The sequence below is a fragment of the Thalia democratica genome, chromosome 7, assembly GCF_965202585.1.
Source record: "Thalia democratica chromosome 7, ktThaDemo2.hap1.1, whole genome shotgun sequence".
Lineage (NCBI taxonomy): Eukaryota > Metazoa > Chordata > Thaliacea > Salpida > Salpidae > Thalia > Thalia democratica.
The window spans coordinates 4,760,887-4,776,888 of NC_139171.1; the positions used below are offsets into that span (position 1 = coordinate 4,760,887).

The 16,002-nt window shown below is 23.5% G+C and overlaps 2 protein-coding genes across 2 annotated transcripts; both read right to left on the reverse strand.

The window, feature by feature from the left end:
- Positions 1 to 739: 739 nt before the first annotated feature.
- On the reverse strand, positions 740 to 2,816 carry LOC145840883 (uncharacterized). The gene is made up of 4 exons (XM_082948230.1): positions 2,519 to 2,816; positions 1,801 to 1,860; positions 1,261 to 1,384; positions 740 to 1,029 (listed from the first exon to the last, which is right to left on the reverse strand). The coding sequence occupies exons 1-4, from the start codon at positions 2,775 to 2,777 to the stop codon at positions 741 to 743; spliced, it is 732 nt and encodes a 243-aa protein (XP_082804356.1). The 5' UTR covers positions 2,778 to 2,816; the 3' UTR covers position 740.
- Positions 2,817 to 7,409: 4,593 nt separating this feature from the next.
- LOC145841739 (actin-related protein 2/3 complex subunit 4) lies at positions 7,410 to 15,180 on the reverse strand. The gene is made up of 6 exons (XM_082949093.1): positions 15,134 to 15,180; positions 13,387 to 13,494; positions 12,831 to 12,953; positions 11,633 to 11,728; positions 8,745 to 8,915; positions 7,410 to 7,715 (listed from the first exon to the last, which is right to left on the reverse strand). Exons 1-6 carry the CDS (start codon positions 15,134 to 15,136, stop codon positions 7,710 to 7,712), a joined length of 507 nt encoding a protein of 168 aa, XP_082805219.1. The 5' UTR covers positions 15,137 to 15,180; the 3' UTR covers positions 7,410 to 7,709.
- Between the last annotated feature and the right edge of the window lie 822 nt (positions 15,181 to 16,002).

The window sequence follows — 16,002 nt, forward strand, 5'->3', positions numbered from 1 at the left end:
ACATAGTTTATGACACGTGTTTAGTTATAACGGTTTGAAAATTTATATATAAAAAGCTAATGAATTATTAAGCTTACAAAGTATTCAAACAACTTTTTTTTTGAAGTCGGTTAGTGGTAGTTTATTTACATAGAAGAAGAGTTTATCTTCGCAAAAATGCTAGACATAAAATAACTTGTAGTTAAAGCTTTAGTATTATTAATACTGTTAAAAGTTTTCAATACTGTTTATAGTACATATAGAAAAGAAATTGCTTCAGGTAGCAAAGAAATAAACTCTAGAGATATGCCCGCTAAAGTCGTATAAAGTAAACTCATAAAAGAACAAATTCAGAACGTATAAGTAGAACGAATTATTAAATGTTTACTAGAAGTTTATTATGTTGTTAATCATTGAAAATGAAAAATTGTGTTAGCTTTGAAAATTTGAAAGCATATTAATCAAAGTACGACTTGAAGTACGACTAAAAGAAATTAAATATTTTTTACTAAAGATATACCTACTTTGTTGATAAATAAAAGTTGAACTTATCAAAAATAATGCTCCTTGGTTAGCAAAATATAGTAATAATAGTAATATTAATAATAAAATGTTTTTTATGTTTTAATTTTTTCCTGGTTTCGTTGTTTATTCAATTATTTTTATAACTAAAGGAATGCTAGTATACATTTAAAGGTGAAAAACGCACAATATTTTTATGGTCATACAACTTGTTCTAAATAAACTTGGTATGAAGCATTTTAACCAAATATCTCACACAGTCCATACAAAGCGTATCTGTAACCATAGAACGCAGCCGAAAACGGCTTCTGATCGCAGTTCAGGTCGTTCAAATAAAAAGTCCCTTTTACGATACTCGCGCAGTTTTCGTCGCTGCCATAATCGTTCGGTTCGTTCTTGGACCAATCAAGTGTCAGGTTTTCAGCTTTCGATCCGTCCAGAAGTCTCCAGTCGCCTTCTTTTTGGGAGTCTGTGAGTCCAACCCACAAGTTTTTGTCGTTGTTTTCTTGAATGGTTTTTAGTAAATCCCTGTTTGAAACAAAATAATAAAATAGTATAGATTAGTTATGATAAGTATATACATATCTTTTAGTTTTAATTTTTCATGTTTAGTTTTGTATTTAATTTAAGCAGAAAAATGTATAAACTGTTTACCGCTGTAGTAAAGCAGAATATTTTTATTTCAAGAATCCTTAAAACTTTTAAACTTGGGTCGAAGTAGATAAAGTTTGTAATTGTTAGTTATGTCAGTAAAAAAACTTTTTCACTCTTAGATCCTTCAGACTTTTTGAAAGAAGGTTTCCTCCTAATTTATTGCACATGGATGAGCATTGATACCAATCACCTGGAGTCGCTGTTACTACAAACTTCACTGTTTTATTTCCTGTGAATAAACATTATTTTAAGTTAGAAACTAGTGAAAAGTATTTAAAATAAAGAAAGTTATAAATCATACAGAGATGAAAAATGTTATTAGCATTTTAAAACTACTTTTAATTGATACTTCACTTAACACAATAAAAAAAACTAGAATAGCTACTTGTGTATAAAAAAAAATACTTGTTAAACTAAAATTTGTCACAAGTAACATCAAGTTAGATGCAAACTTGATTTTTTACTAAAACTTTCATAAAAGTTTAAACTTTAGACAACAGATAAACATTTATAAGTAAAAAAAAACAGATAAAACTTTCGAAAATAAGGTTGAATAATTTTATGGTTTCCTATATTTGCATAATATTGATTGACATTATAGCTGGTTAAAACAATTAGAACTTTAGTATTGGTAATTGTACTAACCTGACTTAGACTGAATTCTAGTATTATTAAGTGCTGCCAAAGTAACATTTTGTACTCGCTCTGAAAATTGTAATATGGTATTTGACAAATACTGTAAAAGTTTAATCATATAAAATGTTCAGATAATTTAACACTTAGCATTTGAAATATTTTTTTAAAAATCTAAACTAACTGAAAACAAGTGTTAGCATATTATGTTTTATCTAACTATCTTTAAATATAGATCAAAAAGTTGTTATTACAAACATTCAATTTATTTGTAGGTCGTTTTACTTATAAATATCTTCCGAGTAAAAATTTTTACAGAAGTTTTCAAACTTGCCTTTAAATTTTAGTTTAAGAGTTATAAGTTAATTAAGTTTCTAAATTTATCTATAGCAAGAAGTGACTACATAAAAAACTTTTATATACAGCTTGGAACTAAAAACTATAAGACTTTTTTTTAACTTAGTCAAACGTATACTTATAAAAATAGAAAGTATAAAGCTCCAGATTTTGTTAAATCTTTTTTAAAATTATAACTTATAAAATAAAGTTTAAATTTATTTTTATTTGACAAAACCTTGTTAGAATTAAAAAAAAAGGTAAATAAAAAAACCAAGTCAAACTTTAAAAAAGCTGCTATTTGTTTTAGAATAAGTTAACTTTTAGAATAAACGTAATTTCTAAGGTTTACAGATGTACTATTTTTTCAACTATAAATATTAACTTCACTAACTTGTAAGACTTTTATTCGTTGTAGTTAAAAATTTGTACTGTTTTGTTGTTGCTTCAGTTGAGCTGTTCACTTTTCTAACTGTACTATTGTACACAAAACTTATTTGAGTAACTGAACTAGTAAAGTTGTAAACAGTATCATTATGCAAGGTAGATTTGTTTGCTTTGTTTAAGTAGTTTTTCAATGTCTGCACTTGTATGAATAACACAAATACAAGCAAACAAAGAATAAATATTATCAAAAGTAACATTGGCACCATCAGTTTAGAGTTACCATTTCTTATGTAAATCTTCTTTTCATAATTGTTTAATCGTTTGTACTCTTTAAGATTATTCATTGCTTATAATAACATACAAAAAAATAATACTTTTTTATACATATACTTCTGCTAAATATATATTAATTACAATAAATAAATCTGTTTTGAGTTCAACGAAATAAAAACTACTAATAAACTAATAAGTAACAAATAAGTCAAGAACTATAAATGAACAATTTCAAAATAGAAACTAATAAATTTTAACTATTTTGTTAAAAAAATAGTAGCTACAACAATTAATAAAAAAAAAGAAATGAAGACAATTAGTTTTTTTTGTAGTTTTTCAATATATTTATAGCTTTTTTTAAAATACTAAAACTAAAAGTTTGTAACTGAGTAATAATTTAAAGCTTTTTTATTAGTTACAAAAAATTTCATTAAAAAAGTCGACAAAATCGAGTTAAAATCAATTTTTTGTTAAAATTATGTTGAGTTTTCGACAGTTTTGTTAAATTTGAAATAACAAATACAGTAAGTTTAAAAAAGTTAGAAATAAAACAATTTGATTGACTTATTAAATTGTAATAAATAAAGTAAAATATAGTTTATAATAATAACAAAGAAATTCAAACTTTTAGTTTATTAGTTAGATAAAGTAAACAAACTTCTGCTATATTTATTGTTTTTGTTTACTTTTATTTGCATGATTTTCTCACATGAAAGGAAATGGCTCGAAATTTTAGCAGAAGAAAAGTTTTATGTAAATAATCTTATTGATGACATAAAAAACTTAATATTATCTTAACTTTATGCTTTTATATGAGCTTGTTTAAAAATAATTCATTTAATAACATTTAGATTATAAAAACAACTTTGAAAACTTGAAAACTTTAAGGGTATGGTAAACTGTTTGCATGTAAGTTTTATTTTACTTCAGAATTTTAAAAACAAAACAATAAACAAAAGCTTCAGAAGAAGATAATATTTGTCTAGTTTGAAAAAATGTTAAATACAAAGAAGTAGAGCAAAAACTAAACAAAAACTTAATTAGAACATGAATTCTTTATTTATTATGTATATCCGGAAACCACATAAAACTATAATTATATATAGTCTATTTAAATTCAGCAGTAACATATTTAGTCTTAAAATTATCAATAGCTAACTATTTTATAGTAAAGTATGTTATTTACATTGGATGTTATCCAATTTTTAAAGTAAATATTTTTACAAGTTAGGTACAAGACTCAGAATTCTTTCGTAAAAGATGGTTAAAACACATTTATCCGAATCAGTTAAAATTTTTAGCGCTATGATTTTTGTCTATAAGAGTACTTAAACTCTTTTAAGAATCAATCTGATTGTACTGTATAGACACTTGCTAGAAATTGTACAGTTTTTTTTAATAAAACGTTTTTCAAAACCATCAAGACTTACCAGACATAAGTATTAAAAAAACTTATGTATGTTTAAAACTAGAAAAATTAGTTAGCTTACTAAACTATCTAATAACTTTTTAAATAACAGATTATAAACTAGCTACAATTTTAATACATGGTAATAGTTAGACAAGTCTAAAGTTTTAACATAAACATATAAAAGAGCAAACAAAAACTTTTGAAGATTGTCATAAATAAAAAAAAAATCTTACATAAGTACACTTTTATGTAAGTAAACTTTTATGAATTAAAAAAAAAACTCAAAACTAATAGCAGACAAAAAAAAATTAGTAGCTTGTAGATTAAAAATCACACTAGTTTGGAAGCTGTGCTGAAATTGATAACAATAATAATTTTAGCTGCTTTTTAGTACATAAAAACGGTAACCATAAAGTATTAATACTAAGTTATTGATCTCAAGTAATTGAAAATACATTTTTTTTGTCGTTTTTATGTCGAAAAACCTACTAATTAAAAAGTTTTATTTTTTATTTTAAAGTAATTAAGAACATTATTGTATTGCACAAAACTGAATTTGAAAGTTTAGCTATTTATGAAACTGCCTAAGTAATATTGATATAAAACACCATCGATCGAAAAAAAAACTCATCTAAAAACTAAATTCAAACTTTTTAATTTAACCATTTAATAATTTTTTTATAAAACGAAGTACTTTAAGAATATGCACTATCCATCAACTATTAGAATATAGTAAACTTAGTTTATGAAAAAATAACAGTTTTATATACATCCTCTTATTTTAATGCATTCATTAATATATAGTTGTTTGAAAAACTTGAACTATTTTAGTGCTTAGATCTAATATCTAATAATTATCTAAGTGTATTTTATAACTAACAGATTTTTATTAAAACTTTAAGGTTTTGATATCGAAAGCAATATTCAGACTTTGAAATTCCAAAAGGTCTATAATTGGTAAAACATAAAAAAGGTTAGCTTTTATAAGTGTATGAAGTACTTTTTGTGATCAGAAATCATGCAAAAGTTAGTTAGTTGAAATTGAAAATTAAATCAATTCAGCGTATATGCACTTCCGTGGTCTTTGTACTGTCAGTTTAAGTTCTCTAATGAAGTTTTTTTACGTTTAATACCAAATGCTTTCCTTTTAAAATAATAAATTTATTAGATTTTGTTATTATCTAATATAACTTTTGCTACGATTTACATTTTTTACTGCAAGGATAATCTCATATAAATTGCGTAAATCTTGTTGATTAAATTGTTCTCGTTTATAAATCTTCAGGTTTAAGGTTAAGTTTTGTTTAAAACCTTAGAAATTGTTAAAATAGACTAAGAAAAATTTACAACCAAGTGTTTGGTCTAATGTAGTAGGAATTCTAATGTCAAAAACCCAGAACTGTACGATTCGACTATGATTAAAATTTAATAGTTGACATATATACAAAAGTAAACAATGATATATTTCAATCTATACATACAGAATAACTTAAAATATTTAGTTTCGAAATAGTTTATGCAAAATTTTTATGCCTATTTAAGCTTTTTTAATCAAGTTTACTATTCTTAACTATTCATAATAGTTCATAAATTTCTTAAACATAAAACTTTATAGCTATGTTTAATAGTTGGATAGAAGTAAGAAAAATGTTCAATAACATGAAAGTTAGACGACTATAGTAAAATTCGTTATTTATTTAGTACATTAAAGTTTTAACTAACTTTTAAAATGAAGCCGTATTTCTAACCTTTTCTTTATATTATAGGCCAGTATCTAATAATATTTTTTTAATCAAAAACACTATCTTTTTTATTACTTTGACAAAAATAGCAGTTCTAAGATAACTTATAATTTAGAACAATTCAAGAAATGACAAACTTAAAGTTTTGATAGATAACCATTTAGTTGATGCAACATTGACAACGATCTTTTTCTATTCAATAAACTTTCTTTAAAAAAAGTATTTCGAAATAATGTAACATACTTAAAATTTTTATAACAAAAAGGGTTGCTTTACAAGGTAGAATTTAATTTAGTTTCAAAATTTGAAGAAAAAAAAAAGTTTTTCAGGCAAACTTTGTTTGTCTATCTTTTAAAATACTTATAAACTCCACTATTTATTCAATAAATTTTTGCGTTTTAACATGATTGGTTTGCACAGTTCAAATAAAAACTAAATTCTTATCGCTTTGTTTAAGACGTAAATAAAACTTTCCTTAAAATTAGAAAAATCTGTTCCTAGTAAGCTAGGAAAGTGCTTTCTTAAAATGTGTATAGAAAGTGTATGGCTGAATGTTTATACAAACACGTAAATAATAAGTTTTGGGAAACACTAAGCTATTGAGTAAAGTTAATCCTTAAATAATCAAGAGTTTGTAACTGCATGCATGTCTTATGAAGAACTCTCTATGTTATACACTTGTGCTGTCTAAAGATTTATCAGATTTTTGGCTACTTAAAAAATAATAGTATTAATCTTATTTTAAGCCTAGGCGAAAAAAATTTAAGCGTTTAGTAAAACTAATACATAGATAAAAAGGCTCGAAACGTAGAAAAAATGAACTTTTCAACTGTAAAGCTTTTAAAACAAAAAAAAAAGTCAGTGATGGAAAAAACATTGCAATAAACAAACCTTTTCTAGTTAAATTATTTTTTAAAAATTATAATTCAAATACAACGTTTAAAAAATTGATTTCAGTAAGGAATGTACTTACCAAAGTTTGTTCATAAAACAATATTTTTTTTTTCATAAACTATGATTTTTAATTTAGTTTGTGAAAAATATCTATTCTCAATCAAGTATTTTAAGATACAATGTAATTAAATTGGACAATAGTTCTTTAAAATTGTATGTAATACTTAATGTCTTAAAAATAATAGATCTATGTAAAGCTTCGTGGATAAATAATAAATCAAAACTAATTAATGTAAAGACATACACATATATAACCTACCTTGTAAAGTAAATAAAAAACTTACAATTATAATTTAAATGGATAAGATTTTAACAGATAAGGATCTGTAAGAACTAAACTCATAAATTATGTCAACAAATTTCTTAAAGATAAAAATATCTTTTTACCATGATAAAATTGTATGGTAAAAGTAACCCAAATTATTCGAAGTTGCTTTAATAATCAAAGTAATTACAATACCATATTCCAAGATAATTTTACCCAATAACTTTTTTTTAAGGAAAGAGTTTATCAAAAAATAAAAATTTTACACATATTTTTATTATTATTGAGCGCACGATTCTAAAATTTATTAAATGTAAAACGCGATGATAAAAGTAGAAAATTTCTAAAAAATAGAAATAAATTGTTGAGAAATGCGAAAATAAAAGCTGTTAAAATAGAAAGGCGCTGTTATATTTATCTATACTGCAAAAGTATCCAATTAAAAGTGAAAGTGTTTAAAATTAAACTGAAAAAATTCAATTAAATAAAAACTTTTCCAGTTAAATCACATGTAGTTCCACACATTTGGAATGGTAATTGTTAGCCAGTCTTCTTAAAACTGTGGAAAATAATAAATTAGTTTATTATCAATGTTAGAATGAAGTTTTTATTAGCTTTTAAAGTAAAAAAACTATAAAATCGTTTATGTATATTTGCAATACAAAACTTAAGATAAAAAATAAGTTTGTACAATATACTAGCATAAATGAAAACAACTAATCAAATTCTTAATTCAGACTATATGTCAAACTAGTAATCATTTCCGGATAATTAAAATTTTTAAGTAGCTGCAAATAACAATTTACACAGACTACATTTTATCAAAACTAAAACATTAAGAAAAACTTACTATTGAATTTACCCTTGTGTTTTAATATCTAGATTGATTTACTATTGTTAAAATGAAAAATACAAAAAAATCTTAAACAATTTCTGGCTTTAGTTAAAACTAAAAAAATATATTCAGGAATTTTAAAATTTATTTTCAATCAATTAAAAGCATTTTCAAAAAAAAAAAAACAATTTTAAGAAACGCAAATACAACAAAACTTTTTAAGTCAACGTTAGTTTCGTTTTTTGATAATTGTTTAACCATTTATTCTTCGAGAAAATGAATTATACTAAGGACCATTATTTACCAAATAATTCTTAACCAAATAAAATTCCTTTAAGTGCCGTACTTCTTTCTTTATATTTTAACTGATTCTGTTTGTCTTAAAACCAAAAATAAAGTAATTAAAAGAATAATTACACCATTAATTAAACAGGGTTGCCAATTTTTTTTGAGAAATTTCTTTCAAGTTTTTTAGTACACCATTTTGGGTCTATTTTTCTTTTAAAGTTAAGTTTAAGGTTGAAATTTTTTTGTGTCAAATTAAAATTTTACTACTTTAAATTTAAAATTTATTTAGAGTTTCAGAAGTGATTTTTATTTAAAATTCCAGGTTTTTTGGCAACTCTGATTAAATTCTAACAATTCAAGGAAATATTTTGTAAAATGCAAGCTCTTGTATTGACCGATAATTAAAAACATTAAACTTAATTAAAAAAGTAAAATATAAATATAAAAATAAATTTTAAAACAAACCCTCTTAAGAAATTCTTCAGCCACAATACGAGCTCTAGCATTAACGGATAATTTCATTTCCGATATTTCTTTGTCAATTTCCTCCATGAAGTAAATTACGAAATCGACCAATTTGTTCTTCAACATTTGCTCCGTGTGGAAATTGGTGATAAGGAAACTGATGTCATATCCCTGAAGTAAAAAATAGTTAACATTATTTTATTTTTATTTAATAATTTTTCAACATTTGATTAGTGTGGAAATTGGAAATAGATAAGAAAAGCCATAACCCTAGATAATAAATCAGTTAATATTATTATCAAATTTGCTTCTAAACATTTGTTAAGTGCTGAATTTAGTTATCAATAGCTAATGTCATACCCCTTAATAATTATATCAGATTTACAACGAAAAAATGCATAAAAGTGTATGGACTAAAATATAAATTTACATATAAATATTATAAGCTGATGAAAATATAATTAGCTTCATAAAAACAAAATTTCTTACCTTTAAATTACAATTTATACTTTTGATTATGAAACTAAAACTATTTAAATTTTTTTAGTTATTAGATAATTATTCGAGTTTTTTTAATTATTTATTATATCCATTTTAATATTTATACTTTATACATTATTTTGATAGTGAAGAAAAAAGTATTAGTTTATGCAATTCTTTAATAAATATCTAGCTATTTTAAGAAAGTTATTTGGAAAACCATCTAAACGTTTATCTTGTGGAAAAGAAACAGCTAATAAACAAATACTTAATTTTTTTTTTCAAAATTGTTTATATGATCATAATAATTCATAATTGAGTTATACACAACTTATTTATGTACTAGTGTATAGCATACAAAATTAGACTGTATTTATAACAGTATAAGAATTTGTTAAGGCCATAGGGGGGGGGGGGGGGTAAACCAGGTTTTTTACAAGTTGATCATATTTTATATAGTTTTTTCTAAGCTTCAAGATGCTTTTTATTGTTTTAAAAAACTCGAATTAATTTTTGAAATATGACCAGTTAAAGTCGGGCCGAATAATAGGTTTCCTATGGGAAAGGAAAACTAAAACAGCGAAAAAAGACTATTTGATTTAAAATCTATCTCCTTCAACATTTTTTAAGCAATCTACTTCAAACTTTCAGTCTAATTTTTATACAATAACAAAAAAACGTTACTTTGGAATTAAAAAATTTTTTTGTAAAAATATATTTTTTTTGAAAAAAAAAACACTTTTTTTTTAATTTTTGTGATAAAATTTTTATTTTTTTAAATTACTTAAATTCTAAAGTAACGTTTTTTCCATTTTATTAAAAAGAACATTTCCTGAAAATTTGAAGAAGATTGCTTGAAAAATGAAGGAGGAGATAGATTTTTAGTGAATTTTAAAATTTCCGAGAAAATTGACCCCAAAAAATTTGCGGTCCATACGTTTATATAGAAAAATGTTTACAAAAAATTAAATATCTCAAAGTTAAATGATATTTTTGAATTCTATAAAAACTAGCTTGTAGTTTGTATTTAAAGCTTTCATATAAAAGCCAAAGTTAATTTTTGTAAAAAAAAATGTTGGACCCCCCTATGGCCTTAAGTATTTCATTTCTTTCATTTGAAATAATATCTACTACTTTTTTTGATATTTATAAATTAAAAAACATCACTTTTTAACTAATAATAATGTGAAGTTCATTTGCTTAAATTAAAAACTAAATTAAAATGTTTTCATAAATTCAGATTTTCTTAATTTATGTTCATAACGATAACACATTAAACAGGTGTAAATATTTGTTTACTAAGTTGAAAAATAAAATAAAAAATTACATTAATATATATTTTATGCTTTAAATAATGTAAACGTATTTTGAACATACAAAAAAAACATTACTCATGAAAAAAACACTCGTAAAATTCAGTTTTTTACATATTTGACAGTATACATGTTTATTTAAACTGTAAACAAGACTTGTGTGCTAACACATAAATATCACATTTACGAAACATTTAAAAATGTTAATACAAGATAGCATAAATAACAAAGTTAAATAATAACTTTACAACATTATATTTACAACTAACCATTTAACACCCTCTTTCAAATAATAAACATCTTAGCGCAATTGTTTATTTTATTTTAGAAGTTTTATATATGGTAATATTCACGAACATATAAAAAACTGAATAACTAGATGAACAACTGATTTGATTAAAAATGGTATTATACAAATTCCTTGTTGTAACTCTAAATTTTATAAAAATATTATTTCAAATAAAACTGAGTCAGCATAAAAATACAAAGTTTTTAATTTTTCGGCAAAAACTTCAACATTTATTAACAGAAAAAACTACCATGCTGAAAGCTTCAAATTTGTTCACAAACTGGATAAAAATTATAAAAAAAGATTACAACACACAATAGTACAACAAATACACTTTTGAAATACTTATCAAAATTTTATTTTAGAAGCTACAGGTTGAAAAAAAATTAAGCTTGTAAACTTTTGACGCCTTGTAATATTATCAATAGTCAAGCACCTGAAATTACAAATAACAAGTTGACAGTAAATAACATTATGTTAGTATGACGGCATATTCAGCTATTTTTTGAAATCCTCAACTCTTTTAATTTAAATTATACTGTATAACATCTTACTGTTATTTAACAAGTTTTATACAAATAATAACAAAGTTTATAATAAATAACAATTTAAAGACCCATTATAGCCTTAAATGGTTAAAAAAATTAAACATAGACTATAAATTAAATAAATAGTAACTATAAATTTAGAAACTTATTTTCAATGGTTACAAATTACAAATAAATTTAGATTCATATTCTCACTTACTACCTCATAAAACTGTCAATATAAACATGAATAAAAAGTAATATGACGTCATAACAAACCTTGAGCGGTTTTCTGCGAAGAACAAAGAAGTTTTCAGCGCGCATCATCATAAACCTCATGAACTTCTGGCACAAGATTTCCTCAATTTCGTCAGCCTAAAAAAGAACATTTATTAAAAATCATTTTTAATAAAAATTAAAATAAATTTGATCAATTTCTGCATTTCAATCTCTTGAGCTTGTTTATGATAAAAAAATATACAAAATAATATCAACTAAAAATTGCCTTTAGTGATAATATTAAATAAAACAAAATATTTATTAAGATAAATTAAATCTCATTAATTTTATCAGCCAGTTGTAACAGTATTTATTCAAGATATTTTATTATGCATGAACTTTATTTTATAGTAATATTCAAAAAATGAAAATAAGTCTTATTGATATTACTAGCATGTATTGTAAAAGTTAATTGTTAAGTTTAAAAAATTTGCCTTAACTTTACCAAATTAAAAAAAAGTATGACAGAACTTTTTTTGCTTGACTTTACATTTTTAAACTGAAAACATCATAGTTAAAAGAGATTAAATAGGAGTTCACTACAGGCAAATTATGGCAAGTACAAACTAAAGCAGCTAATCAATACATAAAAAATGAATCTTCACTCAATATTTTAGAGCAAATTTTTAATTACTTTTAGTCTTATCTTTACAAATTGATAAACAATTTATTGTTTAGATTTTTCAAACTTTCAAGTAAAAAAAAAAAAAAATCAAAAAAAAACTTAAGTATAATATATATATTTGTTTATAAGCTTTAGTTTTTTATAGAGTTTTAAATAGTAAATAAGATTTTTTTGAGATTATTTTTTATAAGATATTGTTTATATGTTTTTAAAATTTGTTTACACCACACAAGGATTCTCAAGCTAAAAGTAGGGTTGCCACTTTTTGAGGCAAAAATGTCAGTCTGAAAGATAAAAAACAGCCTGAGTTTATGCTAAAAATAAAAAAAATAGTTGATATGAACTAAAAAATTACTACCAATAAAAATTAAATATACCCATTAGTAACAAATTTTAAAGAGATAAAATGTTAAAAACCAATAATCCAGCCAGAGATTTATGAAAAACATCTAAACCACTTTGTGTTAAAATAAAAGCCTTCAAAATCCTGAGTCTTAAGCTTTTAATACCAATGTCAGAGTTAAAAAACTTAAAACACCAAGTGGCATTAGTAATCAAAACAATTAAACTAGCCTGTTTAACAGCAATACTGATTCTGATTGAGTTGATGGATGGTTCAATCAAAACTTTTTCTTTCTCATTTCTGGCAATGCACACAGGAGTTTGCAACAGTTCCTTTGATGTCTTCACTTCAACCTGTTTTAATAAGAATGTAATAAAAATGCTTAGTTTTTTAATATTATATTTATCAAAAAATGTGTCTTTCTTATAATTTGAAAATTATCAAAAGAAAATTTGAGAAAACTCTAAAATAGTATTTAGAGCTGTGTAAACAAGACTGTAACAAAAATGTTGAATTATTATAAAATGAGGATAACAATTTTCAATTTATTTTTAAAATTAATAACGCTAATAAATTTATTACTTAAACATAGTTAAATAAGCAAATATTTAGTATTTCAAATAAAATCAAAGATAGCTTATATGAAAAAGAGTATAATAAGCTATTAGATTAGTCAATATAAAAATCGGAAAAGCATTCGTAAAGTATTAAAACATTTACCAAGTATAAAATTTTAATAACTTTAAAAAACTATTAACTACAACAACATAAAAAAAAAAAAATAACCTCAGGTTTGTTGTGACGTTCAACAATTTGAGAGTTGAAGTTTGAAAGGCACATGGCTCCATCTAATGTTGCTCTGACGGCATTCAGGTATGGCTTGAGTGTAGCAGACTGTTGAAAAAACAAAAAAAAAAGATTTAGTGTTGCCCTGGCAGCGTTTAAACAAGGTTTTAATGTGGCTCACTATTGAAAAGTGCAAGAAATTAATTAAGTTAAAAAATAAATTAGATTATTGTTCATTTATCACAGCATTCAGGCTGAGTTTTGAGTAAAATATAATACTGTAAAAGTTTACTTGTAAAAGAAATACAATAAAAAAAGAAGTCAACAAATCTAGTGTGGCCCTGACAATGTATGACTTAAAAATAAAAATGATGGCTTATACAGCATTTAAGTATGGTTTTTTGCAGTTGACTGCAATAGTAAAAAAAAAAATTAACAGATATGTATATAATCTAGTGTGCCCAGTTAAGACAGTAGATAACAAATAAAACACGTGAATGCAGACAAAGCTACTGAATTGTTAATTATACTAAAAAGAAATATAAATTACTCTAATAAGTTAGCATGTCAGTTTAACTTAGATTTAGTTTGAACTGTTTATTTTTTGACAAAACTAAAACATATATTTGCAAACTTGGGTGGTAAAACCTGCTAAAAATCAAGTAATAATTATGTTTGATAACTGTTTTATTTATAGAAAATTGATAATGTTAAAACCATAAACTTAAAGTCTTAATAAACTAAACACTGCTGTAAGCCAAATCAATTAAGTATCCAACTTATAAAAATAAACTTTAAAATAATCAAAACCAGATTAGTTTTAAGGGCATAGGGGGTGGAGTAAAACACTTTTATCGAAATTTGATCTTATTTTACACAGTTTTTACTAAGCTACAAGATGCTTTATAGAGATTAAAACAATTTTTGAGATATAGCTAGTCAAAGTCAGAGGCAACAACAGAATCCTTATGGGAGGCGCAAACTAAAACAGCAATAATAGACTATTTCACTAATAATCTATCTTCTCCTATGTTTTTTGAGACAACTACCTCAACATTTTAGGAAGTGTTCCTTTATATATTTAGAAAATTCTGTCGGAAAGAATTTAAAAAAATTTAAAAATAAAAGTTTTATATAAAAAATAAATAAAAAAAAAGCAGTTTTTTTTGTTTTTTTTTGTGATAAAACTTTTATTTTATAATTTTTTCAAATTTTGTTCTGACATAATTTTCTAAATATTGCAAGGAACATATCCTAAAATTTTGAGGTAGTTATCTCAAAAAACATAGGAGAAGATAGATTTTTAGCAATTAAAGTTATTTGCTCCCATAAGAATCCTATTGCTGCCTCCAACTTTGACCGACTATATCTCAAAAAAATTATTTTGAATTTTTAAAATCTGTAAAAAGCATCTTGAGCTTAGTAAGGACTATATAGAAAAAGATCAAACTTTGAAAAAAAGTGTTTTACCCCCTTATGCCCTTAATTTACTATTTAGAACTTTATTTTAGAAACATTTGGTGGTAAAACTATTATAATAAATTATTTATTAAGAAAAATTAGCTTAACTAGCCACATTAAAAACATTGTAAAATGCAATAAACCAATATGTTATTATGTTATTTAGTAATATTTTACGTACTTAAGCTTAAAAAAGTACAAGAATTTCACAAATGCAGTATAAGTTTTTGTTATTAAGTGATACCTGTAAGAATTGAAAAACTTAATTAAAAATATTGAAACTTACCATACTGATTCTTATTCAAGTTTTTATGTATAATTTAAATACAATCTGTAAAATATAATAAAACATTACAACTTTTTAGTTATTTATAATAAGATTAAATTTTTCAAAAAATATCTTTTAGTCTAAAAACAATATAAATTAAAAAAAAAAAAACTTTAAACTAAAATATATACTTTATGCAACTTAGCTACATGATTTTTATAAATTTTATAAGAGCAGTTCTCATTAAATTTATGTTTTTATTATAAACTATAAAACAAGGTTTAAAATCTTTGAAATATATAGTTGTGCTTTTCCCACTTTTGATACAAAACTCACAAACTGTAAAAGCATATATAAAATAAAAAATTTAGAACCTTAAAATTTTAATTCTTAAATTTATTATAACTAAAAAAGCCAACTTAAAACTTATTATGATGTTCAATATTCAAAAGTACTGCTTTATAGATCTATGCAAGTGTCATTCGAATTTCTAATCCAATAAATTTTTCCTAAATGTTAAGTTTTTGACAGGAAAAAGTTATGATAACATAATTAAAAACAAGGCGTTAAAAGTCTTAATTTAATTTTAACTTTGAAAACTCAAACTACTAACAATTAATTCAACTGTTAAAATAGTTTGTCTTTTTCTTTTTAAGAACTATTTCTACTCATAGAAATATGATTAAAGATTTCTGGGGAAATTCAGTATTTTTTATGATTTTTTCAGTCTCATTTAAAGAGAACTAATGTTTTTATTTTTAAATTCATTTATCTAAGGAACTTCAGGGAATTGAGAACTCATGTTTAATGAAAAACAGCATTTCATGTGGGCTAATAAATAAAAACTTAGCTCAAAGATCAATTTTGCTCAAAATGTGTCAAAAATA

Excerpts from the sequence above, each read along its gene's own strand:
- LOC145841739 (XM_082949093.1), bottom strand. Across the intron at positions 12,954-13,386 it reads AACGTCACAACAAACCTGAG|GTTGAAGTGAAGACATCAAA; the intron begins GTTATTTTTTTT and ends TTATTAAAACAG. Across the intron at positions 11,729-12,830 it reads TCAGTATTGCTGTTAAACAG|GCTGACGAAATTGAGGAAAT; the intron begins GCTAGTTTAATT and ends GTTCTTTTTTAG.
- LOC145840883 (XM_082948230.1), bottom strand. The coding sequence starts at position 2,777 with ATGGTGCCAATGTTACTTTTGATAATATTTATTCTTTGTTTGCTTGTA. Across the intron at positions 1,385-1,800 it reads TAGAATTCAGTCTAAGTCAG|GAAATAAAACAGTGAAGTTT; the intron begins GTTAGTACAATT and ends GTTTATTCACAG. Across the intron at positions 1,030-1,260 it reads AAGGATCTAAGAGTGAAAAA|GGATTTACTAAAAACCATTC; the intron begins GTTTTTTTACTG and ends TGTTTCAAACAG.